Source organism: Mustela lutreola, chromosome 16 (assembly GCF_030435805.1).
Source record: "Mustela lutreola isolate mMusLut2 chromosome 16, mMusLut2.pri, whole genome shotgun sequence".
In the NCBI taxonomy this organism is placed as follows: Eukaryota; Metazoa; Chordata; class Mammalia; order Carnivora; family Mustelidae; genus Mustela; species Mustela lutreola.
Genome location: NC_081305.1, coordinates 59,224,076 through 59,250,388, shown reverse-complemented (window position 1 = coordinate 59,250,388; position 26,313 = coordinate 59,224,076). Strand labels below are relative to the sequence as shown.

General features: G+C 42.2%; 1 protein-coding gene across 2 annotated transcripts in view; it reads right to left on the bottom strand.

Annotated features, from left to right (window-relative positions):
• The window catches only part of ZNF235 (zinc finger protein 235), a 53,652-nt gene extending 27,578 nt beyond the window's left edge, over positions 1–26,074 (bottom strand). Inside the window, exons 1-4 of one of the 2 annotated variants that reach the window (XM_059152162.1) lie at positions 25,999–26,074; positions 24,527–24,589; positions 14,786–14,912; positions 13,770–13,856 (exon numbers count right to left, since the gene is read on the bottom strand). In XM_059152162.1, coding sequence (XP_059008145.1) covers positions 13,770–13,856; positions 14,786–14,912; positions 24,527–24,541 — 229 coding nt within the window. In that variant the 5' untranslated portion in view covers positions 24,542–24,589; positions 25,999–26,074. Of the gene's footprint in view, positions 1–3,012; positions 3,195–13,769; positions 13,857–14,785; positions 14,913–24,526; positions 24,590–25,998 lie in introns of those variants that run through there. The other variant, XM_059152163.1, reaches the window with a different exon arrangement.
• Between the last annotated feature and the right edge of the window lie 239 nt (positions 26,075–26,313).

Sequence of the window (26,313 nt, the reverse complement as noted above, 5' to 3'; positions counted from 1 at the left end):
ATAGAACATATAGTAGGATCAAATCAGCAAGCAGAAAAATATGGAATAAAAATGGCCTTTCAAGATTCAGATCCGCAGGTTAACATCATCACAGTTAGCAAGTACTGCTTCTCCATTTTAAGAGCTAGACCAGACCCAGAAACCATAGAAGATAGTTTATGGAAGGAGATAATTTCATCAGCTATGAAAAAGGACAACTGATATATAGAATGGGTACCAGGACATAAAGGGGTACCTGGAAACACAAAAGCAGACCAATTAGTATCTATTGTTGTGGGGAGAGAAAATATTAAGGACAAAAGACCGAAAGATGTAGGCTATGATCTATGTACCCCAAAAGATTTATTTCTATTACCTAGGGAAATTATAAAACTAAACATAAAAACAAAAATAGAAATCCCAAGAGGATACTGGGGTTGGATAACCCAAAAATCATCCCTAGGTTTAAAAGGCCTACAAATCCAGGGAGGAATTATAGATCAAGGGTTTAGAGGTGATATTCAAGTTGTTACTAAATGGAGGAAAGAGGGGAATTTCATCACAATCAGGACAGAAAATAGCACAATTAATCATCCTATCCTTATTTCATGAACTTCTTAAACAAGGCACAGTTGACAAAAACACAGAAAGAGGACAACAAGGCTTTGGCAGCACAGGTGTCTTTTTCAACTGGGTAGACAACCTGAATCAAATAAAGGAAGAACAGAAGAAATGGCATAATAATTGGAAGGTTTTAAAATTGAAATATGGTCTTCCTACCACAGTGGCAAAAGAAATAATTAAACAATGCCCAAATTGCATTAAAGGGGCAAACCCAATAAGAGGCATCAACCCGGGATGCCTGGGTGGCTCAGTTGGTTAAGCAGCTGCCTTCGGCTCAGGTCATGATCCCAGCGTCCTGGGATCGAGTCCCACATCAGGCTCCTTGCTCGGCAGGGAGCCTGCTTCTCCCTCTGCCTCTGCCTGCCATTCTGTCTGCCTGTGCTTGCTCTCTGCCCCCCTCTCTCTCTGATAAATAAATAAAATCTTTAAAAAAAAAAAAAAAGAGGCATCAACCCTGTAGACTCCCAACTATGGCAGATAGACTGTACTCATATGGGAGAAAAGATAATCTTTACTGCTTGTCACAGCTCCTGAGGATACTTGCATGCAGTGATCCTGCCCTCAGAATTGGGAAAAGCCACTGCTATAGCCATATTAAATTTATACAAACTATGGAATGTAAACTGGATCCACTCAGATAATGGGCCAAATTTCACATCCCGACAGGTGGAGGGAATATGTGAATACTTAAATATAAAACACACATATGGCATTCCATGGAATCCTCAAAGTCAGGCCATAGTAGAAAATAAGCATAAGGAATTAAAAAGACTGACTAATCAGTTCAGAGAGCAAACAGAGACATTACAAGCTGCATTGGATCTAGCACTAATAGTGCTCCATAAAAAACAAAGGGGTGGAATAGGGGATATCACACCTTGGGAACTAATGATATACCACATGAATACAGATAACCAAGAACAAATAAATATCTACAAAACTCAAAATAACAAAAAATTCTGTTATTACAGACTTCAGCAAGGAAAGCAAAAGGGGAATTAGCAAGGTCCTGCCTGTATCCTTTGGAAAGGGGAAGATGCTATAGTAATACAAACACCTGATGGGCCAGTCCTCATCCCTAATAAATCTTTAAGGAGGTTCCTAACCCAGAGGACTAGGCCACAAAACCTATGGAGAACAACCTTTAGTAGCACCCAAAAAACTAATGTCATTAGAATCACAATCTGTAAAAGAGGAACCCCAAAATTTCACATTAGACAGGAATTAAGCTTCCTCGAAAGAAGAAGTCAAGAAGACAGAAGGAAACTATTTAGGTTAAATTTAGGCATGCAAAATATAGAAAATGAAGCTATCTGGTACAACAGATATAAAGTAGTGATAGGAACCAAGGTTAATTGGGAAGAACGGGAAGGAAAATGGGATAGGCCAGGAGCGTTTGGCCTGTTATGCAGGTTAGCATCCTGTGGGAAGCACACCTCAAATTGGTGGAGATTCCTCTTAACAGGACAAAAACCCCCAAGATGCTATTAATGTGCTTTGCTAGCAGTAACTCATGCTTGTGCATAAAGTGCGCTTTCCACTGCCAGCTTTGCTTTCTTCAGAAATATTTTTGTGTCTAACGAACTTTGCAGTATTGCATTACTAACCTTTCTAATACTCTTATCAACCAAACCATGATCTCAGAAGCGATCTTTGGACCTAATGGAACACTTTATGGGAGCATGTCTGGCATTGACAAATGTAACTACACATATCATTGGATACCAAGAAATATGTCTGTCAACTGCTCCAGAACCATCTGGAAACAAAGGGTATCAATACAAGGCAAATTTGGGGGTTTTCCCCTATCATATTTGAGCTATAAGGAAAAAGGGTATAAACAATTGAAATGCAATTACACTGGTGACTCTTGGAGGCCAGTTGGAGCAGTATTAAATCTATGGAAAGTCAATACCAGCCGCCCCCAAGAAAACCCTGCCAGGTGGTTCCTATTTCCTTGCCACTCAAAAAACTTTAGCGTCATCATACAATGTCCTTGCATAGATGGCGAAAACAAAAGCTCTTCCTGTGGTGTCACGAGTAACACCTCAATAGATTGGAACAACTGTACAATAGCAAAGAATATTCCCTTCTGGGATGGAGGAGCCAAAAGGTTAATAGCTAATTGGGTCAGAACATCTCTCAGAAGCATGACAGGAAACTGGACATGTTATAATGCCTGGAAAGGGTTCTATAACAGCAGCTGTAATAATAATACTTCAGAGGAAGAGTGCTCATGCCAAAATAATACCATTATAAATTTTATAGATCCGTACTCCAACCTTATGCATCAGTTAAAAGACTACTCCATAGTCAAACAACCTTCAATAGGAGTGTTCAGGGAAAGTGAATTCCCAATGTGGGAGACTACAAAGTCGATTGGCAGGAGAAAAAGAGCTGTACAGGTACCATTGCTTCTGTTCTCCTTGCTGATGAGTGGAATCGGAGCCACATCAGGGATAACTGGAGTGCTCCAATCTTCAGGGCTGGTAGGAGTCTTGAAGGAGCAACAGAAACTCCTGAGAGGCATCCTTGAAACCCAGGGATTGTTGTTGCACAGACAGGAGGCCCTGGAGACAGGCCTGATGGAACTGGAGGCAAGAGTAGATAGAATCGATTGGATCCTGGGAACAGCCCAATTAATGAATTTGGCCGGATGTGGGAGTTTTACCCCAGTATGTCTGACCCACCTTGTCTGGAATTCCACATATAACATTACTATGAAGAATAGGACCATGAGCAACTGGTTAAATCAAAGCAGGACATATAAGGAGTTAATACTGCAGCAACTGGCTGAGAGTGGCGCCTCATTCCAATCATTAGAGGTACAACTCAAAAATTTTGGGGAGTCAAATTGGCTAACTACCATATGGAATAAGTTCAAGGATCTGTGGAGATCATGGGATATTCTAGCACTTATAGTACTGCTCTTACTTCTTTTCGGGCCATGCCTTTTTCAATGTGTTCAAAATATGCTTTATAAGTTTGTAGGTTATTCTCTTATACCTGAACAGGACCAAATCCTTCCTGCCATGTCTGTGGTGGACCAGATAATGACGACAGACATTTTTGGGGAAGCAGACGTAGAGCTCGGCGACGAATCATCACTCGAGCAAGGCGTCAAGCCTGGAAAAGGCTGGAAGCCCAATTTGCGCGGCTCCACTTGGTGGATGAGTGTTCGAGACAGAGTCCAGAACAACAGGAACAAACTGCCCCGAAACAAGACATCCTGGACTTCCCACAGAGAAAAGGGAACACCATCATAAGAATTAATCCCACCACCCTGCCACAAAAGAAAAGAAAAGGGTGGACTGAGGGAGTCCTGTGAGCATGAACCCCACTGTTGTAGAGCTTCCAAACAGGCAAAGAGCTTCCAAGAACTGTTATGAACTAGGAGGTGTTACACAGGATGTTAAGAACTGTTATGAACTAGAAGGTGTTACACAGGATGTTATAGCTGACCGCAGATTGACCACCGGGACATGGTGTACGTGCTACAAGCAACATCAGCAGCAGCAGATGAGCAGCCTTGCACGTACAGCAGACCGCAGATTAACCACAAGCACCTTTGACGCAGTGACTGAACTGGCATATAAGCAGCACTGGCCCTCTGCTTGTCAGAGTGTGCTCTTGGGACACTCTCGCTCAGATCATCCTCCTGGTCAATGCACCCAAAAGGTGTGCTCCAGGGAGGGGATCGGTCACCTTCTCGGTTGATGCACCCAAACGGTGTGCTCCAGAGAAGGGGATCGAGGGGGAGTACCCTGGGTCCTCTCCCTAGCCCATGCGGCTAGAGTTGTCTGTCTTGTATTAGCTATTGTGTGGTATGCGCTAATAAACAGCTTTTGCTTTCAGTTATTGTGTGTGACCCGTTTGCTTCCACCATCGGACCGGCTCACTCCCCTGGGAGCTCCATGAGCGGCAGAGAGCTCCCACTACTATTTACCCCAAAGACACAGATGTAGTGAAAAGAAGGGCCATCTGTACCCCAATGTTCATTGCAGCATTGACCACAGTCGCCAAACTGTGGAAAGAGCCAAGATGCCCTTCAACTGACAAATGGATAAAGAATATGTGGTCCATATATACACAATAGAGTATTATGCCTCCATTAGAAAGAATGAATACCCAACTTTTGTATCAACATGGACGGGACTGGAGGAGATTATGCTGAGTAAAATAAGTTAAGCAAAGAAAGTCAATTATCATATGGTATCAATTATGGAGCATAAGGAATAACATGGTGGACATTAGGAGAAAGAAAGAAAACATGAATTGAGGGAAATCAGAGGGGGAGATTAAGCATGAGAGACTGTGGACTCTGAGAAACAAACTGAGGGTTTTGGAGGGGAGAAGGTGGGGAGATGGGTGAGCCTTGTGGTGGGTATTAAGGGGAGCACGTATTGCATGGAGCACTGGGTGTGGTGCATAAACAATGAATCTTGGAACACTGTAAAAATAAAGTCTAAATTAAAAAATAAATAAATAAATAAATAAATAAAAATGTAGTCAGCGTAATTTTGTTTTTTAAGAGAAGGAATGCTGGGGTGCCTGGGTGGCTCAGTGGGTTGAAGCCTCTGCCTTCGGCTCAGGTCATGATCCCAGGGTTCTGGGATCGAGCCCCACATTGGGCCCTCTCTGCTCTGCAGGGAGCCTGCTTCCTCCCTTCTCTCTCTCTGCCTGCCTCTCTGCCTACTTGTGATCTCTGTCAAATAAATAAAATCTTTAAAAAAAAATAAGAGAAGGAATGCAAGGTTGTTTAGCACTGAAATCACCAATGCATTTTACCATATTCACAGCATAAAGGAGAAAATCTTATGGTCCTCTCAGCAGACTAAGCATTTTACAAAATAACCCCATTCATGATAAAAACACTGAAACTAAGAACAGACGGGAGCTCAACCCAATAAGAAAACCTACAGCTCACACCATTATCAGTGGTGAAAGACTGAATGCTGTCCACGTGCTTTCAGGGAAACAAGCCATCAAAAAACCCCAAAGGTGTTCACATTGGAAAGGAAAGAATAAAGAATATACATTTGTACATCATGATTTTCTGCAGAGAAAAATCTTTAGGAATGTACAAATAAAGTATAAAAATGTTTCTAGAATATACTAATATGGGAAGACTGCAGACTACCAGGTGGAGGTCAAAAACTGATTGAATTCCTATGTTGTAAAGCCAAATAACTGAAAAATGGAATATTTCTATAGCATCAAAAAATAAACTTCTGAAAAATTAAGGATTTATAAAACCTACCCACTGAACACTATAAAATGTGATATTGTGATTTACGATAAATATGTATTTTAGTTGCCAGTTCCCATCTCACATCGCAAAACCCTTGGAATGTCCTGGGACAAAAGAACAATGGGAATATCTTTGTTTTAATACTTGGTCTCTTGTTCTCAGTTCCTGAAACCCTCCCACAGCCATAAGGGGGACACGGGTCCTGAACTTCCTAACAAACCTCTTTAACCACATCTGAGTTTAGGTTAATGAGGTGACTTCTAGCAATCCCCCAAGGATGGCAGGCCGGGTGCCATGAGAGCCATGGAACATTCAGTCCCACCTCCCGACCTCTGGGAAAGGGAGAGGGGCAGAAGGCTGAATCAACCACTAATAGCCAATGACCACACTGATCAGGCCTAAGAAATGAAGCCTCCACACAAACTGGAAAGGAAGGGAGTTGGAGAGCCCTAAGGTCCATGGACACGTGGAGATGCAGGGAGACCAGTGAGCGCAGAGAGAGCGTGGACGCTCCATACCCCTTCCCACAGACTTTGCCCCCTGGGTCTCTTCTGGGTTATGTCCTTTTATAATAAACTGACAACCTAGTAAGTAGACTCTATCTCTGAGTTCTGTGAGCCCCTCGGGCAAAACAACTGAGCCCAAGGTGGAGGTTGCAGGGACCTCTGGAGCATGGTGAACAACTTGGACTTGTGGCTGGCTGCTGAAAGAGGATGAAGGAGGAGGGTGGGCATCTTGTAGGACCGAGCACTTAAGCCATGGGGACTGGATGCTGTATCCAGACAGATGGTGTCAGAATTGAGTTCAAATGTATGGCACCCAGCTGGTCTCCTGACTAATTGCTTAGTATGGCAATAACCCCCACATATTAGAACTGGTGTCAGAATTATAGAATTGAGGGGCGCCTGTGTGGTTCAGTTGGTTAAGGATGACTCCTTGATTTCAGCTCAGATCATGATCTCAGGGCCATGGGATTAAGGCCTGTGTCTATGCTCAGTGGAGGGTCTGCCTGAGGGTTCTCTCCCCCACACCCCCGCCTATCCCCATGCTTGCTCACTTTCTAAAATCTTTTAAAAAATTATAGAATTGAAATGCGTCACTACAAAAAAAATCAACTAAACAAACAAATGTGATAATGAAAGAGGGGCAAAAAGCTTTAAGACACGGGTGTTATATGCAACTGGTAAATTGTTGAACTCTGTATCTGAGACTAATGATGTGTTATATGTTGGCTAACTGAATTTACTGAGTGATGTGATGAGCACTGGATGTTATACGCAACTACATCCTGAAACCAATGATATGCTGGCTAATTGAGTTTAAAAAAAAAAAAAGAAAAGAAAAACTTAGGGCACCTGGGTGGCTCAGGGGGTTAAAGCCTCTGCCTTCAGCTCAGGTCATGATCTCAGGGTTCTGGGATCAAGCCCCACATTGGGCTCTCTGCTCAGCAGGGAGCCTGCTTCCTCCTTTCTCTCTGCCTGCCTCTCTGTCTACTTGTGATCTCTGTCAAATAAATAAATAAAATCTTTAAAAAAAGAAAAATAAAAAAGATGTACATGAAACAAATATAGAATAACAAAAATCTCTCTCTCGATCTCAAGTCTTCTAACAAAACAGATCACAAGTTCTGGGGATGTAATGTACAACAGAATAACTATAGTTAACAATACTGCATTATATGTTTAAAAGTTTCTGAACAGTATAGTCTTAAAAGTTCCCCTCACAAGGAAAAGAATCAACTATATGAAGTCATGGATGTTAACAAAAATTATAGTAATCATTCTGTAATATATACAAATATAAAATCATTATGTTGTACAACTTGGACAATGATGTCAATTTCACCTCAGTAAAACTGGAAAAAAATAAAAGATATCTCAAATAACAATAAAACTTTACATCATTAAAAGAAACTTTACATCATAAGGGAATAGAAAAAGAACAAACTGGGGTGCCTGGGTAGCTCAATCAGTTGAGTATCTGAGTTGATTTCAGCTCAGTTCATGATCTCAAGGCTGTGGGATGAAGCCCTACATCAGGCTCTGCACTAGGCGTGGAGTCCACTTGAAATTCTCTTCCTCTCCCTCTGCTCTTCCCCCCTACTCATGTGCACTCTCTCTCTTAACAAGAAGAAAGAAAGAACAAACCAAACCCATAGTTAGCAGGAGGAAATAACGAAGAGCAGAAATAAGTCAAATATACAACAGAAAAACAATAGAGAAAAATCAATGAGAAGCAACAGCTGCTTCTTCAAAAGAGCAACAAAATAGACAAAAAATTAGCTACAGTGGCTAAGAGAGAAGACTCAGATTTCTAACATTAGAATGAAAGTGGGTGGGATGACTGGGTGGCTCAGTTGGTTAAGCCACTGCCTTAGGCTCAGGTCATGATCCCAGGATCCTAGGATCGAGTCCCACATTGGGCTCCTTGCTCGGGGGGAGCCTGTTTCTCTCTCTGCCTGCCACTCTGCCTGCTTGAGCTCTCTCTCTCTCTGACAAATAAATAAATAAAATCTTAAAAAAAAAAGAAAGTGGGGACATTGCTACTGACCATAAAGAAACAAAAGATTATAAGACAGCACTATGAATATTTCAATGCCAACAAACTGGATAACCTAGATAGAACTGACAAATTCTAGATAGAATGGACAAATTCCTAGAAACAAACCTAAGGTTGAATCACAAAGAAACAGAAAACCTAGACCTGTAACTGTTCAGAAGATTGAATTGGTGATAAAAAAAAAACTTCCCAACAAAGAAAAGCAGGGACTAGATGGCTTCACTGGTGAATTCTATCAATCATTTAAAGAAGAATATTAATTCTTGGGGTGCCTGGGTGGCTCAGTTGGTGAAGCATCTGCCTTTGGCCGGAGCTGTGATGTCAGGGTCCTGGGGCTGGGCCCCACGCGAGGTTCCTTGCTCAGTGGTGAGTCTGCTTCTCCGTTCCCCTCTATGATCTCTCTTGCTCTTACTCTCTATCAAATAAATAAATAAAAATCTTAAAAAAAAAAAAAAAAAAAACAAAAAAGAATGTTCAGTCCTTGTTCAACTTTTCCAAAAACATGGAAGAGGAGGGAGCACTTCCTACTTATTCTGTGAGGCCAGTATTGCCTGACACTAAAGCCAGACAGAGACACAGTAGAAAGGCAACTACGAACATCCCTTATGACCACTGATCTAAAAATAATAGCAAACCAAATTCAGTAGTATATTAAAAGGACACTACAACACAGCCAAGTAGGATTTATTCCTGAAATGCAAGGATGGTTCAACACACCAAAAAAATCAATGTGATATGTCACATTAACAGAATAAAGGAAAAAAAAATCACATAATCATCCCAGTTAATGTAGAAAAAGCAAATGACAAAACTCAAAATGCTTTCACGATAAAAACTTTCAACAAACTAGTAATAGAAGGAAACTGCTTCAATGTAATAAAAAGCTTTAAGTGAAAAATACACAGTATACATCAGACTCAATGGTGAAAGACTGAAAACTTTTCCCCCAATATCAGGATTAAGGCAAGGATGCCTACTTCCATCCCTAATATTCAGCACAGTACTGGAAGTTTTAGCCTAAGAAATTGGGCAAGAAACAAAAGGCATCCAAACTGGAAAGGAAGAAGTAAAATAGTTCATAGAGGACATGATTTTAAATTGTTCATAGAGGATATGATTTAAAATTGTCATGTATGTATCCCAAAGATACAGATGTCGTGAAAAGAAGGGCCATCTGTACCCCAGTGTTTATAGCAGCAATGGCCAAACTGTGGAAAGAACCAAGATGCCCTTCAACGGACGAATGGATAAGGAAGATGTGGTCCATATACACTATGGAGTATTATGCCTCCATCAGAAAGGACGAATACCCAACTTTTGTAGCAACATGGACGGGACTGGAAGAGATTATGCTGAGTGAAATAAGTCAAGCAGAGAGAGTCAATTATCATATGTTTCACTTATTTGTGGAGCATAACAAATATCATGGAGGACAAGGGGAGTTAGAGAGGAGAAGGGAGTTGGGGGAAATTGGAAAAGGAGGTGAATCATGAGAGACTATGGACTCTGAAAAACAATCTGAGGGGTTTGAAGTGGCGGGGGGCGGGTGGGAGGTTGGGGTACCAGGTGGTGGGTGTTATAGAGGGCACAGATTGCATGGAGCACTGGGTGTGGTGAAAAAATAATGAATAGTGTTTTTCTGAAAATAAATCAATTTAATTAAAAAAATTGTTAATAGAGGATATGATTTGAAAAAATCCTAAAGGTTCCACACAAAAACAGTTTAATAAATGAATTCAGCAAAGTAGCAAGGAACAAAGTCATGCACAAAATCAGTTGCATTTCTACATACACTGAAAATTCTAAAAGGAAATTAAGAAAATAATTCCATATACAATAGTGCCAAAGAGAACAAAATGCTTGAGAATTAACTTAACCAAGGAGGTGAAAGACATGTACACTGAAAACTACAACACTGATCAATTAAAAATATAGGAAAATGGAATGACAGCTCAAGTTCATGGATTGGAAGGTTCAATATTGTTAGGAAATCATACTGAATGGAGCACTGGCTGTTATTTAAACAATGAATCATGGAACACTACCTCAAAAACTAATGATGTACTGTATGGTACTAACACAATAAAAAAATAAAAATGATTTCATTTCTATTGGGTAAAAAAAAAAAAAAAAAGATATCAATGCTTCCCAAAAGGATCTACAAATTCAATGCAATCTCTATCAAAATTCTAATAATACAGAAACAGAAAAACCCATCCTGAAATTCCCTGAGTCACCAAAACAACTTTTAATAAAGAAAAAAGTTGTTTTGTTTCCTACCTCCCATAGCCCCCCACCCTGCCTCTCAAATTCCTCATATCAGAGAGATCAAATGAAATAAGATGGACCGGGGAAGGAGACAAATCATAAGAGACTCTTAATCTCACAAAACAAACTGAGGGTTGCTGGGGGGTGAAGGGGTAGCGATAGCGTGGATGGGGGATGGACATTGGGGAGGGTATGTGCTGTGGTGTGTGCTGTGAAATGTGTAAGACTGACAATTCACAGACCTGTAGCCCTGGGGCAAATAATACATTATATGTTAATAAAAAGAAAAGGAAAGAAAAGAAAAAAGATGTTGGAGGCAGTTACTTCCTGATTTCAAAACTTATTATAACATTGCAGTAGTCAAAACAGCAGTGTACTGGTATAAACACATACAGACCAAGGGAACAGTCTAGAGAGCTCAGAACTAAACCATCACATACACAGTCAAATGGTTTTTGACAAGTGTGCCAAGACCATTCAATGGGAAAAGGACAGTCTTTTCAATAAATGGTGCTAGAAAAATTGGATATCCACACGTCAAAGAATGAAGTCAGACCATTCCTTATTCCATTTTCAAAAATTACTTCAAAATGCATTAAAGATCTAAAGGATTTAAAACTATAAAACTCCGAGGAGAAAACATAGGACAAAAGTTTCATGATATTGGACTTAACAATGATTTCTTGGATAGGACTCCAAAGCCACAGGGAATAAAAGAAAGATAAATTTGAAAATTTCATGAAAATTAAAAATTCTTAATGCATCAAAAGACACTATCAATAGAGAAAAAGGCCACACACAGAATGAGAAAATATTTGCAAATCATATATCCAGTTAGTAAGGGATTAGTATTCAGAATACAGAGAACTCCTAAAACTCAACAGAAAACAAACACGACTCAAAAATGGACAAAAGACTTGCCCAGACATTTCTCCGAAGAAGATGTACAAATGGCTAACAAGCACATGAAAAGATGCTCAGTTTCACTAATTATTAGAGAAATGCACATCAAAACAAGATACCACTTGGTACCCACTAGTTGTTAAAAAACAACAGCCCACACGAAACAGCAAGTGTAAGGATGATTTGTGTATGTCCCAATACACTGGGACATTGTTGGTGGGAACCTGTGCATTGCTGGTGGGAACACAAAATAGTGTGACTATTATGAAAAACAGTATGGCGATTCCTCAAAAATTAAAAATAGAATTACCAAACGAGGGGTGCCTGGATGGCTCAGTTGGTTAAGCATCTGCCTTCAGCTCAGCTCATGATCTCAGGGTCATGGGCTCCAACCCATGTTGGGCTCCCTGCTCAGCGGGGAGTCTGCTTCTCCCTCTCCCACTGCCCCTCCTGCCCCCAACCCCACTCATGCATGCTCTCTCTCTCAAATATAATCAAAAAACATTACCATACAATCCAGCATTTCTAGTCTCGGTATCCACACAAAAAATGGAAAGCAGGGACCTGAACAGATACTTGTACACCCCTGTTCACGGCAACATTATTCACCATAACCAAATGGTACAAACCACCCAAACGTCCAACAAAAGATGAAGAAAATGTGATCTGTACATACAGTGAACTATTATTCAGCCATAAAAAAGAAGGAAGTTCTAACATACGACACCATCAACCTTGAAGACATTACACTAAAAGAGAGAAACCAGACACTAACGGCAAACACTGCATGACTCCGCTCACGTGAGGTACTTGCAAGGGTCAAATGCATAGACACGGAAAGGAGAGCAGTGGTTACTAGGAACTGGGATAGGAGAGAACAGGGAGTCACTGCCTGATGTGTAGAGTGCAGTCTGGGATGACGGAAATGTTCTGGAGATGGACAGCGTTGACGGTTGTGCAACAACAGGAATGTACTTAATGCAGCCAGCTAAAATAAATTCTATGTTATGTATATTTTACCACAATTTCAAAATCCTATATGCTAGTCAGTCTGGTGGTGTAGTGCTTACACACAATTAAAGCAAGTCAAGGGCATGGAGTGTGATGGGAGATGGCATTTTAAGCGGTGGTCAGAGAAGGCCTTGGAAGAAAGGACTTCTCAGTGACATAAGTAAGAAAGCCAGAGTGACTGGAAGTGTACAGGCTGGTAGCATTCCAGCCAGAGAAGAGAAAGGAAACAGTCCTGACGTAGAGCGTATCTGTGTTGTCTGAGGCACAAGTCAGGTTGGCAAAGCAGTGGGGGGGGGGCGGGAAGGGACGACTGGAGACAAATGCAGAATGCGGGGGCGCCTGGGTGGCTCAGTGGGTTAAAGCCTCTGCCTTTGGCTCAGGTCATGATTCCAGGGTCCTGGGATCGAGCCCCACATCAGGCTCTCTGCTCCGCAGGGAGCCTGCTTCCTCCTCTCTCTCGGCCTGCCTTTCTGCCTACTTGTGATCTCTGTCTGTCAAATAAATAAATAAAATCTTAAAAAAAAAATAAAAAAGAAAATGCAGAATGCGTGTTGAAGCTGGGGGATGAGCACATACCACAGGGCCTTCCAGGCCCCTTGAACACTTTGGTTTTGGTTTTTTTAGATTTTATTTTTTAAGAGAGAGCGAGCGAGACAGCACAAGTAGGGTGAGGGGCAAAGGGAGAGGCAGACTCCCTACTGAGCACAGAGCCAAGGTGGGACTTGATCCTGAGACTCCAGGATCATGACCTGAGCTGGAAAAGCACTTAACTGACTGAGCCACCCAGGCACCTGTTTTAGTTTTTTTGGTTTTTTTTTTTTGACAGAACGCACAGGGAGGGGCAGAGGGGCAGAGAGAACCTCAAGCAGACTCTGAACTGAGAGCAGGGCCTGACACAGGGCTCACTCTCCCGACCCTGAAATCATGACCTGGGCCCAAAAAAGAGGTGGATGCTTCAATGACTGGCCCCCCAGTTACCACGAGCACTTCCACTTTTACTCTGAGTGAAGGCAGAAGCCTGTGGAGGGTCTGAAACAGATGAGTGACGTGCTATGATTCATGTTTTCAAAGGCTCTCTCTGGCTGCCGTGCGAAGATCATCCAGAACAGAGGCAGAACAATGGGGCTGTCACCTACAATGACCCCAGCCGCATAGTTCTTATCCGAGTGCCTACCTCTTTCAGTGCGGATCTCCTTCATGCAAAGCTTCTCCTCCTCTCTCTCCAACTGGGATATCATATCTGGTTTGGAGGATGAATGCCCTATGAAACGGTAAGATAAAAGTGGAAAACATTAAGGGTAAAAGTACTAAAAAATTGTGGCTCTGATTTCATAACATAATAAGGCTCTGCCTCTCCCCAAGGCAGCATTTATCACTTTCCTATCACCACCCACAATAAGGAATACACTTGGTATCATTAGAAGTATATCACTACCATACAAATTCTCGAAGTAAGTGATCCAATGAACTGTTTCTTATTCTTTCTCGCTTTCGTTTTTTTTGGAGAGGAAGTCGGGGCAGGAGGGGAGAGAGAATCTCAAGCAGACTCAGCTGAGTGCAGAGCCCCATGTGGGGTTCCATCTCACGACCCTGAGATCATGACCTGAGCCAAAATCAAAGTCGGATGCTTACCCAACTGAGGGTCCCCCAGCACCCCTAAAGTGAACTGTTTCTAATCAAGGTCTGTTTCTGTTGCATCCTTCCCAGTCTGACTCCCCTCCCTGGAAACCACTTGCTCTGACCCCTGCTGAATGCACGGACGTGTGCCATTCTAAGTAACAGCTCTGATGCTATGACTCTGTTCTGTAAGTATTCAATAAGACTGCTGATTCAATTTACTAAATTAGTTCCCTGACCCACCAGTAGATCATGATCAATGAGTTTAAAAAAGATAGATGAAATACATATCCAGGTAAAGACAAGCTTAACTGTCCATTTACAGTTCATTTACACAAGACAACACCTGCCTTGGAATAAAGACTAGAAATGTCTTGTCTCTGTGCTCCAAAGGGACTGGAAAACTCTGGTGTCTGAGGAGTCCTGAAGCCTTGAACTAGTCGGCAGAGGCCAGGGATGCCACTAAACATCCTAAAATGCACAGGAGACTCCTCAAAACAAGGAACCATCTGCCTCCAACCTCAGGAGAAACCCTGCTTGAGGGGATGAGTTCCAGAAGGATCCTATCCTCACCCACAGAGACCAGGTTCCTGAAGTTCTCCAGCATCACGTCACGGTACAGCTTCCTCTGGGTGGAATCCAGCAGCCCCAGCTCCTCCTGACTGAAGACCACTGCCACATCATTGAACGTCACTGCCTCCTACAACAACAAGCACACGCAGACTCAGTCTCACACTCAGTGGACACTGGCAGCAGGGCCGCGCTAAGGAGGCGGAGGAGCTATGGGGATGTTGTTCCACACTGTGTGGGATCAGAGCAACTCTTCTTAGTGGTAGTCTCTCCCCTTCCACAAGCACACCAAAAATGCAAGGGTCCCAGGGGGAGGAGAAAGAAAGAGAAGAAGAAAACAAAAACCACCAGTGTACACGCAACATGGTGCCCTTCATACAGTTACGTCTCTAGAACTGTCATGGTCAAATTGTATCACACACACATTTTAGAATTTGACCGACAGTGCCAAATTTTCTAAGAAATTTGTCAGAAATGTTGCATGAATTTTTTTCAACAGTATTTAATAGAGGCCGTCTCCTTCTCTCACTGGGCAGTCTCACTACTTCGTCCACATGTGCCCATCCAACAGGCCTTCAGCACCCTGCCGGGCAGGAGCATACCCTATCTGTCAAATGCAGAATTCAGTGTCAAGGTTAAGAGCCTGTGTTCTGGAGACTACATGCCTCTAAGGCTCTGTCCGTTACTGACTTTGAGACCGTGGTCAAGTCACCTAACTTCTCAATACTTGAATGTCTTTGTGTGATAGTCTACATCATAAGGATCAAATGAGAATATATAAAGGACGTAGGACATCATCTAATGTGCATTAAGTACTCAACAAATGTCAGCTGTCACTCTTACTGCTACCATCATTGTTCCTGGTTGCATAATATTCTGTAAGTGGTGATCTAGAATATATTTAATGATTCCAAGAAATGAATAGCTATTCTACATTATTAATAATGCTGCAGAAAACATTTTTACACAGATCTCAGCCAACTGTCCTGTTATTTCCCTAGGATAAGTTCCAAGAAGTGGCAATTGCTCTGTTGAAAAATAGGCACCTTTATTTTGCTAATATAATGACAATTTTCCCAATGAACTCTTCCTGTAAGAGAACAGAAGTATCCCTGATTCTCTATCTTCTGGCCAAAATTAGACATTATCTTATTTCTAAAATTTTGGGTAATTTGATAAGTGATCAAAACTTTAAAAAAAAATTTCCACTTATTTCATTTTTTTTAATTTTTAAAAAGATTTGAGGGATGGGGGAGAGAGAGAGTGAGAGAGAGAGAACGTGCAAGCGGGGCAGGGCAGATGGAGAGGGAAAGAATCTCAAGCAGACTCTGTGCTGAGTGTGGAACCCGACTCAGGGCTTGATCTCACAAACCTGAGCTGAAACCGAGAGTCAAACACTCAACCAACTGAGCCACCCAGGTGCCCTCCACTTACTTAATTTTTTTAAAAAACTGTCTTTCAAGATGGCATGTCAACTATACACAAATAATTTTTTAAAGATATTTATTTAATTATTTATTTGTTTATTATTTAACGGAGAGATCACCAGTAGGCAGAGAGGCAGGCAGAGAGAGAGAGAAGCAGGCTCCCTGCCGAACAGAGAGCCCGATGCAGGGCTCGATCCCAGAAGCCTGAGATTATGACCTGAGCCAAAGGCAGAGGCTTAACCCACTGAGCCACCTAGGTGCCCCAATACACAAATAATTTTTAAAATATCTTTTGATTTTTTTATATATTACCCGTTCGTTTTCTTTGCTCATAATCCTATAGATCTTATAGAGTATCTTATAGATCAGTAAAATTTGTACTGAGAATATTAAGCCTTTTTCCTAGTGTGTATAAATTCCCACGTTCACTGCCCCACCCACTGGCTCCTGTTTCCTATTATGTATACCAACTTCTTCTGTATAGAAATAAAAATTATCTCAATGCTAGCTAGAGTTTTGAGCATCTACACACTAAACAACGAGTGGATATATCTGACAGAGAGACAGCCACTAAGAAAGGGAATTAGGTGAGGATGTATTAGTTTTGGAGTCTTCCGTCTACCAGCCATGCCAGCACGCATGCAGCCTGGCCTCAGGTCCCTGAATAGAGAAGTCTCTTTTCTTTTGGATCTTTCCATTTACTGTGATTTAACACCTGAAACTCCTGGATTAGACAATAGGAACTTTAGTGTCACTGGGCACTGAGTGGATGTCAATAGGTATCTGAAGGTTCACAAGCCTGTTTCTTCATCTTAAAAAGCAGGTAGGACCACCTATATCCTCACACATCTGTTCCACAGAGTAAATGTCTGGTAAATCCCTAGTACTAAGGATTTTTAAAACTAAGTATGTACTTCTTTAAAACATACTAACATGTCAATGAACAAAATAAACATCTAACTATAATACGCACATGGTTTAACTTAGAATAAAAAAGGAATCTAGCTCCTTTTTAAAATTATTTACTTATTTTTTAAGTGAGCTCTATGACCAACGTGGGGCTTGAACTCAAGACCCCAAGATCTAGAATCTCATGCTGTATGGCCTGAGCCAGCTAGGTACACTCCAAATCTGGCTCTTCTTGTTTAAAGACAACTAAAATTATTTTCTCTGACTTTAGTCTGAGGTGGACTATGCCACACCAAGCCACACTTCTTACAACAGACAGACATTCTTACAACAAAATGTGAGGCACCACATGTGAGAAAACCATGGAGTCCCTGGAGCTTTAAAGAGGGGAAAAAAACCCCTGAGATCTCAGAGTTTCTGTACAGGAATAAAGGTTATATGATGTTAGCAAACTGTTATCGCAAACATCTTTAAAATGGTAAAATCCACATAAATGGATATTAGGATAAAGCATAGATAAATTATGGAAAATGATGTGATCATTTAAATTGTAGGTAATATGGTGGTGGGGAGGCACAGGAGTAGGGGACTCTTTTTCAACCTGTCCCCTGAACTAGCTGGACATGTATCCATCCTGGACACCCACAAAATCTGCCTGAGATATAAGAAGATGCATCTGGAGCTCTACAAACAGAATGTCTCCGGAAGTTGGTCTCCAGGTATGAAGCAGGGAGCTGTGATTCTGCAGGCAGATATAGGAGGATACATGGAAGGGGGAGGGAGCTTCAGTGATCTTGTGCCAGGAAGGCAAAAGCCTCCTGCACTGCGGACCTGGCATAGATTTTGAAGACTGGAGGCCACAGGGAAAGGACTTCAGGGCAGCCCCCCAGACTGAAACCTGGAACTATAGGGGTACTGTCAGTTTTAGAAGTGCAAAGGGCAGAGACATGCCCAGCCCTGGGAATGATGGTTGGGAGTGCTGCTGTGGAGAAAACAGCCCAGGTGGCTGCAGTTTTCAGCAGCACAGACAGAAACAGAAACAGTGTGGCCTGGAGGGCTTTCTGGAGAACAGACTGAGGTCTCTCTGTTCTGAGACAAAGGACTGGATAAGGTCACTTTTGCTCTGACTCTTGGAAGAGATGAGGAAAGCCACTAGGGAAAGCCATCAGAGAACAAAACTCTCCTGCTCCCAAAACCAGTTTTCACTGAGCACATACTCCCCCACAGGGTAGAGGGCAACTTTGTCCAAACAGGAACAGTGCGGCAGTCCCCGCCCCCAGAAGACACGCCGAAAGAACAAGAGGCCGACAACCCTAAGATCCTTATAAAACACAGGTGTATCTTGCTTGGGTTATGGTCAATAGTTTAGACTCTGTACATTCCCTCAACCACCCCTCAACAGAATGACTAAGGGGAGGAGCCCCAAACAAAGGAAAGAATCAGAGACTATGGCCTCTGTCACAGAACTAATGGATATGGATATGAGCAAGATGTTGGAAATAGACTTCTGAGTAACAATTATCAAAGCGATACCTAAGCTTGAGAAAAAAAAATAACGATAGTATAGAATCTCTAAGGGCAGAAATGAGTTCTAATAAGGCCAAACTTAAAAATGCTATGAATGAAAGGCAGTCTAAACTGGATACTCCGACTGCCAGGTAAATGAGACAGAAGAACGAATTAGTGAGCTAGAGAATGAGATGATAGAAAAGAAGGAAACTGAGGTGGCATGGGAAAAACAAAAACACAAGGGATCAAACTGAGAGATTAGGGACTCAGTGAAACATTTCAATATTAGAATTACTGGGATCCCTGATGGGTGGAGAGAGAGAGAGAGAGAGGTCTAGAAAATATATTTGAGCAAACTGTAGCTGAGAACTTCCCTAATCTGGGAAAGGAAACAAACATTCATGTCAAAGAGGCAGAGAGGACCCCTCCCAATATCAATGAGGACAGACCAATGCCATGACATATTATATTATAATATAATAGTATAATTCATAAATCAAAGATCCAAGAAAACAATCTCAAAAGCAGCAATGGGAAGAGGACATTTCTTATGTACAGGGGGAGGAACACATCAGAATAACATCATACCTGTCCACAGAAACCTGGCAAGCCAGAAAGGACTGGTAAAGACATAGTGAAGGTATTAAATGAGAAGAACAAAATATGCCCTGAGAACAAAATGAGAAGAACAAAATGCCCTGCACAAAATATTAAGGGGGGGGGTGTTCTATAAAAGGAGAACGACCCCAAGAGTGATACAGAAATGTACAGAGACAATCTATAGAAACAAGGACTTCACAGGCAACATGATGACAATAAAATCATATCTTTCAAGAATCACTCTCAACATGAATGGCCTAAATGCTCCCATGAAATGGCACAGGGTTGCAGTTTGGATAAAAATACAGGACCCATCCATATGCTGTCTATAAGAGACTTGTTTTGAACCAAAGATACATCCAGACTGAAAATGAAGGGATGGAGAACCATCTTTCATGCCAATGGACTTCAAAAGAAAGCTGAGGTAGCAATTCTCACATCAGACAAATTAGATTTTAAGCTAAAGGCTGGAGTTAGAGATACAGAAGGACAGTATATCATTCTTAAAGGGTCTATCCAACAAGAGGATCGCACAATTCTAAATATTTATGTCCCCAACATGGGAGCAGCCAACTACATAAGCCATCTGTTAACCAAAATAAAAAGACATATTGATAACAATATGTTAATTGTAGGAGACCTCAACACTCCATTCTCACCACTAGACAGATCATCTAAGCAGAAGAATCAACAAAGGATCAAGAGCTTGGAATGACACACTGGACCAGATGGACCTCATAGACATATACAGAACATTCCTCCATAAAACAACAGAATACTTCTTCTCAAACGCACATGGAACTTTCTCAAGAATAGACCACATACTGGGTCACAAATCTGGTCTCAACTGTTACCAAAAGATTGAGATTACTCCCTGCATGTTCTCAATACAATACTTTGAAACTGGAACTCAACCACAAGAAAAAGTTTAGAATTCCAGTTCAAACACTTGGAAGCTAAAGACCATTCTGCTCAAGAATGTTTGGGTGAGGGGTGCCTGGGTGGCTCAGTGGGTTAAGCCGCTGCCTTCGGCTCAGGTCATGATCTCAGGGTCCTGGGATCGAGTCCCGCATCGGGCTCTCTGCTCAGCAGGGAGCCTGCTTCCCTCTCTCTCTCTCTCTGCCTGCCTCTCCACCTACTTGTGATTTCTGTCAAATAAATAAATAAAATTTAAAAAAAAAAAAAAGAATGTTTGGGTAAACAAGGAAATCAAAGAACTAAACAATTCATGGAAACTTATGAGAAAGAAAACACATCAGTCCAAAACCTAAGGGATACTGCAAAGGTGGTCCTAAGGGAGATATACATAGCCATCCAAGCCTCACTCAAAAAAACAGAAAAAATTTTGAATATACAAATTAACTTTACACCTTAAATTTGGGGTAGCAAGAACAACAAATAAAAACAACAAACAAAAAAACAATAAATAAAGCCTAAGCCAGGCACAAGAAGGGAGATCATTAAGATTAGAGCAAAGATCAATGAATTAGAAACCAGAAATACAGGAGAACACATCAATGAAACTAGAAGCTGATTTTTTGAAAGACTTAGTAAGAGCGATAAACCACTGGCCATATGTATCCAAAAGAAGAGAAAGGACCCAAATTAATAAAATTATGTAATAAAATTATGAACGAAAGGGGAGAGACCATGACTCACACCAAAGAAATAGAAACAATTCTTAGAGTGCTCGCTTCAGCAGCACATATACTAAAATTGGAAGAAACAATTTTTAGAAATTATCACCAACAACCAAATGCAAAAAAATTAAGCAATCTAGAAGAAAGGAATGCATTCCTGGAAACCTATAAAACTACCAAGACTGAAGTAGGAAGAAATTGACAACCTGAATAGACCAATAACTAGTAACAAGATTGAGGCAGTGAGCAAAAACCTCCCAAAAAACAAGATTCCAGGGCCTGATGATTCCCTGGGGAAATCTACCAAATATTCAAAGAAGAAATAAAACCTAGTCTCCTGAAGCTGTTTCAAAAAGTGGAACAGAAGGAAAACTTCCAGACTCATTCTATAAGGTCAGAATTACCTTGATCCTGGAACTAGGCAAAGACCCCAGAAAAAGGAGAATTTCAGACCAATATCCCCGGTGAATATGGATGCCAAGATTCTCAACAAGATCCTAGCTAATAGGATCCACCAGTACATTATAATGACTATCCATCATGACTAGATGGGATTTATCCCTGGGAAGCAAATGTGGTTCAACATTCACAAATCAATCAATGTGACAGAACACATTAATAAGAGGATGGACAAGAACCACGTGGTCCTCTCAATTGATGCAGAAAAAGCATTGACAAAATACAGCATTCTTTCCTGATTAGAATTCTTCAGAGTGTAGGGATAGAGGGAACATTCCTCAATTCCATAAAAACCATCTATGAAAAGCCTACAGCGAATTATCATTCTCAATGGGGAAAAGCTGAGGGCATTTCCCTTAAGATCAGGAACATGACAATGATGCCCACTCTCACAACTATCATTCAGCATAGTACTAGAAGTCCTAGCAACAGCGACCAGAAAACAAAAAGAAATTAAGGGCATTTAAACTGACAAAAAAAAGTCAAACTCTCCTTCTTTGCAGATGACATGATACTTCATGTGGAAAACCCAAAAGACTCCATCCCCAAATACTAGAACTCATACAGCAATTCAGTAATGTGGCAGGATGCAAAATCAATGCACAGAAATCAGTAGCTTTCCTATACACTAAGAGTGTAACTGTAGAAAGAGAAATTGGGGAATCAGGTTCATTTACAATAGCACCAAAAACCTAAGATACCTCAAAATAAATCTAACCAGAGGTAAAGGATCTATATTCTAGAAACTACAGAACACTTAGGAGAAGGCGTTGAAGACACAAAGAGATGGAAAAACATTCCATCATTCCATACTCATGGATCGGAAGAATAAACATTGTTAAAATATCTATGCTGCCCAGAGCAATCTATATTTCCAGTGCCATCCTGATCAATATACCAATGGCATTCTTCAAAGTGCTGGAACAAACAATCCTAAAATTTGTATTGAACTACAAAAGAGCCCAAATTGCCAAGGAAATACTGAAAAAGAAAAACAAAACTGGGGGCATCACGTTGTCTGATTTCAAGCTTTACTACAAAGCTGTGATCACCAAGACAGTATGGTACTGGCACAGAAACAGACACATAGACCAGAGGAACAGAGTAGAGAGCCCAGATATGGACCTGAAATTCTATGGTCAACTCATCTTCAACAAAGCAGGAAAAAACATCCAGTGGAAAAAAGACTCTTTAATAAGTGGTGCTAAGAAAATTGGACAGCTATGTATAGAAGAATGAAACTCGACCATTCTCTTAAACCATACACAAAGATAAACTCGAAATGCATGAGAGACCGCATGTGAGGCAGAAATCCATCAAAATCCTAGAGAAGAAAACAGGCACTCTTTGACATCAGCCACATTAACTTCTTTCAAGATAGGTCTCCAAAGGCAAAGGAAACAAAAGTGAAAATAACCTTTTGAGGGGCGCTTGGGTGGCTCAGTGGGTTAAAGCCTCTGCCTTCAGCTCAGGTCATGATCCCAGGGTCCTGGGATCGAGTCCCGCATCGGGCTCTCTGCTCAGTGGGAAGCCTGCTTTCCCCTCTCTCTCTGCCTGCCTCTCTGCCTACTTGTGATCACTCTCTCTGTCAAATAAATAAATAAAATCTTAAAAAAAAAAAAACCTTTTGAGACTTTATCAAGATAAAACGACTCTGCACAGCAAAGGAAACAGTCAACAGAACAAAGAGGCAGCCCACAGAATGGGAGAAAATATTTGCAAATGACACTTCAGATAAAGAAGAAAACATCTGATATTCAAGATCTATAAAGAACTTCTCAAACTCAACACCCACAAAACAAATGATCATGTCAAAAAATGGGCAGAAGACATGAACAGACACTTCTCCAAAGAAGGCATACAAATGGCTAACAGACACATGAAAAAATGTTCATCATCATTAGGCATCAGGGAGATTCAAATCAAAACCACATGGCGATACCACCTTATACCAGTTAGAATGGCAAAAATCGACAAAGTAAGAAACAACAAGTGTTGGAGAGGCTGTAGAAAAAGGGGAACCCTCTTACAGAGTCAGTAGGAATGCAAGTTGGTGTAGCCACTTTGGAAAACAGTGTGAAGGTTCCTCAAAAAATAAAAAATAGAGCTATGGCCCAGCAATTGCACTACTGGGTATTTATCCCAAAGATACAGATGTGAAAAGAAGGGCCATATGCACCCCAGTGTTCATAGCAGCAATGTCCACAATAGCCAAACTGTGGAAGGAGCCGAGATACCCTTCAACAGATGAATGGATGAAGAAGATGTGGTCCAAATCCACAATGGAATATTCCTCAGCCATCAGAAAGGACAAACACCCACCATTTGTATCGACATGGACGGGACTGGAGGAGATTATGCTCAGTGAAATAAGTCAAGCAGAGAAAGACAATTACCATAAGGTTTCACTTATTTGTGGAACATAAGGAATAGCACAGAGGACATTAGAAGAAGCAAGGGAAAAATGAAGGTGGGGAATTCAGAGGGGGAGATGAAGCATGAGAGCCTGTGGACTCCAGGAATCAAACAGAGTTTTAGAGGGGAGGGGGTAGTGGGACGGTGGGCCTGGTAATGGGCATTAAGGAGGACACCCACTATAATGAGCACTGGGTGTTATATGCAAACAATGAATCATGGAACACTACATCAGAAATTAATGATGTACTGTATAGAGACTAACATTACCATCATCATCATCAACATCATAAATTGTAGGTAGTATAAAATTACATTTAAAAATGCAAAATGTGGGTGCCTGGGTGGCTCAGTGGGTTAAAGCCTCTGCCTTCAGCTCAGGTCATGATCCCAGGATCCTGGGATTGAGCCCCGCATCGGGCTCTCTGCTCAGCAGGGAGCCTGCTCCCTGCACCACCCTCCCCCCACCCCTGCCACCTACTTGTGATCTCTGTCAAATAAATAAATAAAATCTTTTAAAAAAATCCAAAATGTACTTAAAGTATGATTAAAAATCTAGACATGTCAACTCAAATGAGAAGGCATGTGGGACAATTAAAACTGATTTGTAAACACATTTGTAATGTGGGAGTTTTTTTTTTTTATATTAATTTTCACACTATTATTTGGAAATAAAAAGCAAACATCTTGGGTCCCCTTTTACCCTTTCCAAGCAGGGGTAAAATGCATCCGATCTTTTGAAATGAGACATCATTTCAAGGAATAGGAAGGCAAGCCCAACTTACCTGGAACTTGGTCATTTTTCTCCTTTTCCTTCTGGGGAGAGGCAGAGCTCTGGGATGGCAAAACTGTGGAAGGGAAAGTCATCATGAGAGAGCTGCTAGTCCGTGTGGTGCTTTGTGCCAACAGGAAAAGGTGCCTCTTTCTCCAGGCAGAACTTAGAACAGGAGCTGGATTCCAGCTTCCCCTGGGCGCCCTCAGTCAGCTGCCTTCATACAAAAACAGTCCCTAACATAAGTGCTTCTGGTAGTTTCCAGAGCACTCCTGAGCCTGGGTAGGAGAGGAAATGAGAGACATACAGGCAATATAACTTAATGGGGCCAAAGTAGCTGGGTTCAAATTCTGCATTTCTGCTTATTGCTTTCTACTTCCTAGCAGCATAAACCCTGAGGGAGTTATTAATCTTTCTGCGCCTCCATCCAGTCACATGTAAACGGGGATCATAGGAATGTCAGTATTCCCTATGTCTTGCAGTGTCAAATAAGCAGATGCCATTATGCTTCATAAAACTTCCCTTGCAGATTTGTTAAAAAAAAAAAAAATGTTTTAAGAGCATTACCCTAACTGATTGGTGATCCCACAGATAATTTGTTGTACTGCTAATGACAGACTGTCATGATTCCCCCCACATTACACCATTTTAATAGGTGTAATTACTTGAGCATGTTACTAAGCTGGAAGAGCCTCAACTAAGTCTCTTCTCCCGTATGCACGGAGGCAAATAATGGCTAATAACCGCAGACTAAGAAATCCTGCTGCATGTAAACTAAGGACACGCAGCTGCGGCACGCTGCGAACAGTTAAGGACTCGCTATGCCGCAGACACTCTGCGAGGCCGTGCTCACAGCTGTTTCTCTGGGATAAACCACGGAGAACTTTCCCCAGGGTCCGGCTGAAGAGAACTCTGAAGTGTCACGGATGAGTCCAGGCGTGCAGGACCGGCCCCCCAGCGTAAATCAGTGAAGGGCCAGCGGAGCTGCAGCTGGGGCTCCGAGCCCACGCCGGGCTCTCAGGAGCTTCCCAGCCACCGGGGGCCCGAGTTTGACGACAGAATTCACGGTCCCGTCCGATCCTGCACCAGGCACTGATTTCTAGCTTTCCTACCCAATCTCACTGAATTCTCAGAACACCACTGGGAAGGCGCTAACGCTTTTTAGCCAAAGGGAAACCGAGGCAAGGAGATGTCAAGTCACTCGCCCGTTGTTTTACCGCGAGGCGGGCGCAGCGCCGGCTGGCAGGTCCGCGACCCGGGCCGGGGACGCGGAGAGCGCGGGAGACCTTCAAACTGCGCTCGCCACGCGCGTCCGCCCCGACGCCGAGGCTTCGCGGAGCAGCGGCACTGCGCCGCTGCCTACGTCCCCGTCCTCCGCCGCCGGCTGCGACACCCCTTCCCCAGGAGCGAAGGCCGGCTGACTGTTGGCCCCACGCCGAGGCCGAGAAGGCTCGGAGGGACCGCAGGGACGCGCGCTTAACTCACCTCACTGCCAGCAACCTCGGCCCCGACCTCGCCTTCCTGGAGCGGAAGTGCCTCCAAGCCGCCGACTATACCCAGCTCCAGGACTACACTTCCCAGAATGCCCCAGGGGAAGCACCTCAGGTTTCGCGCACCTGCTGACTACATTTCCCAGAATGCAGCTCGCGGGGCCGCGCCTCCCACCAGCTGGCTCTCGGTTCGGGCAAAGATGCGATTCAGGTTGAGTCCTTCCTTTGGCGCGGTAACTGTCAGATTTTTTTGTTGTTGTTGTTTCATACATTTCTTAAAGCTCATGAGAAATGAATTGCGAACTGAAAC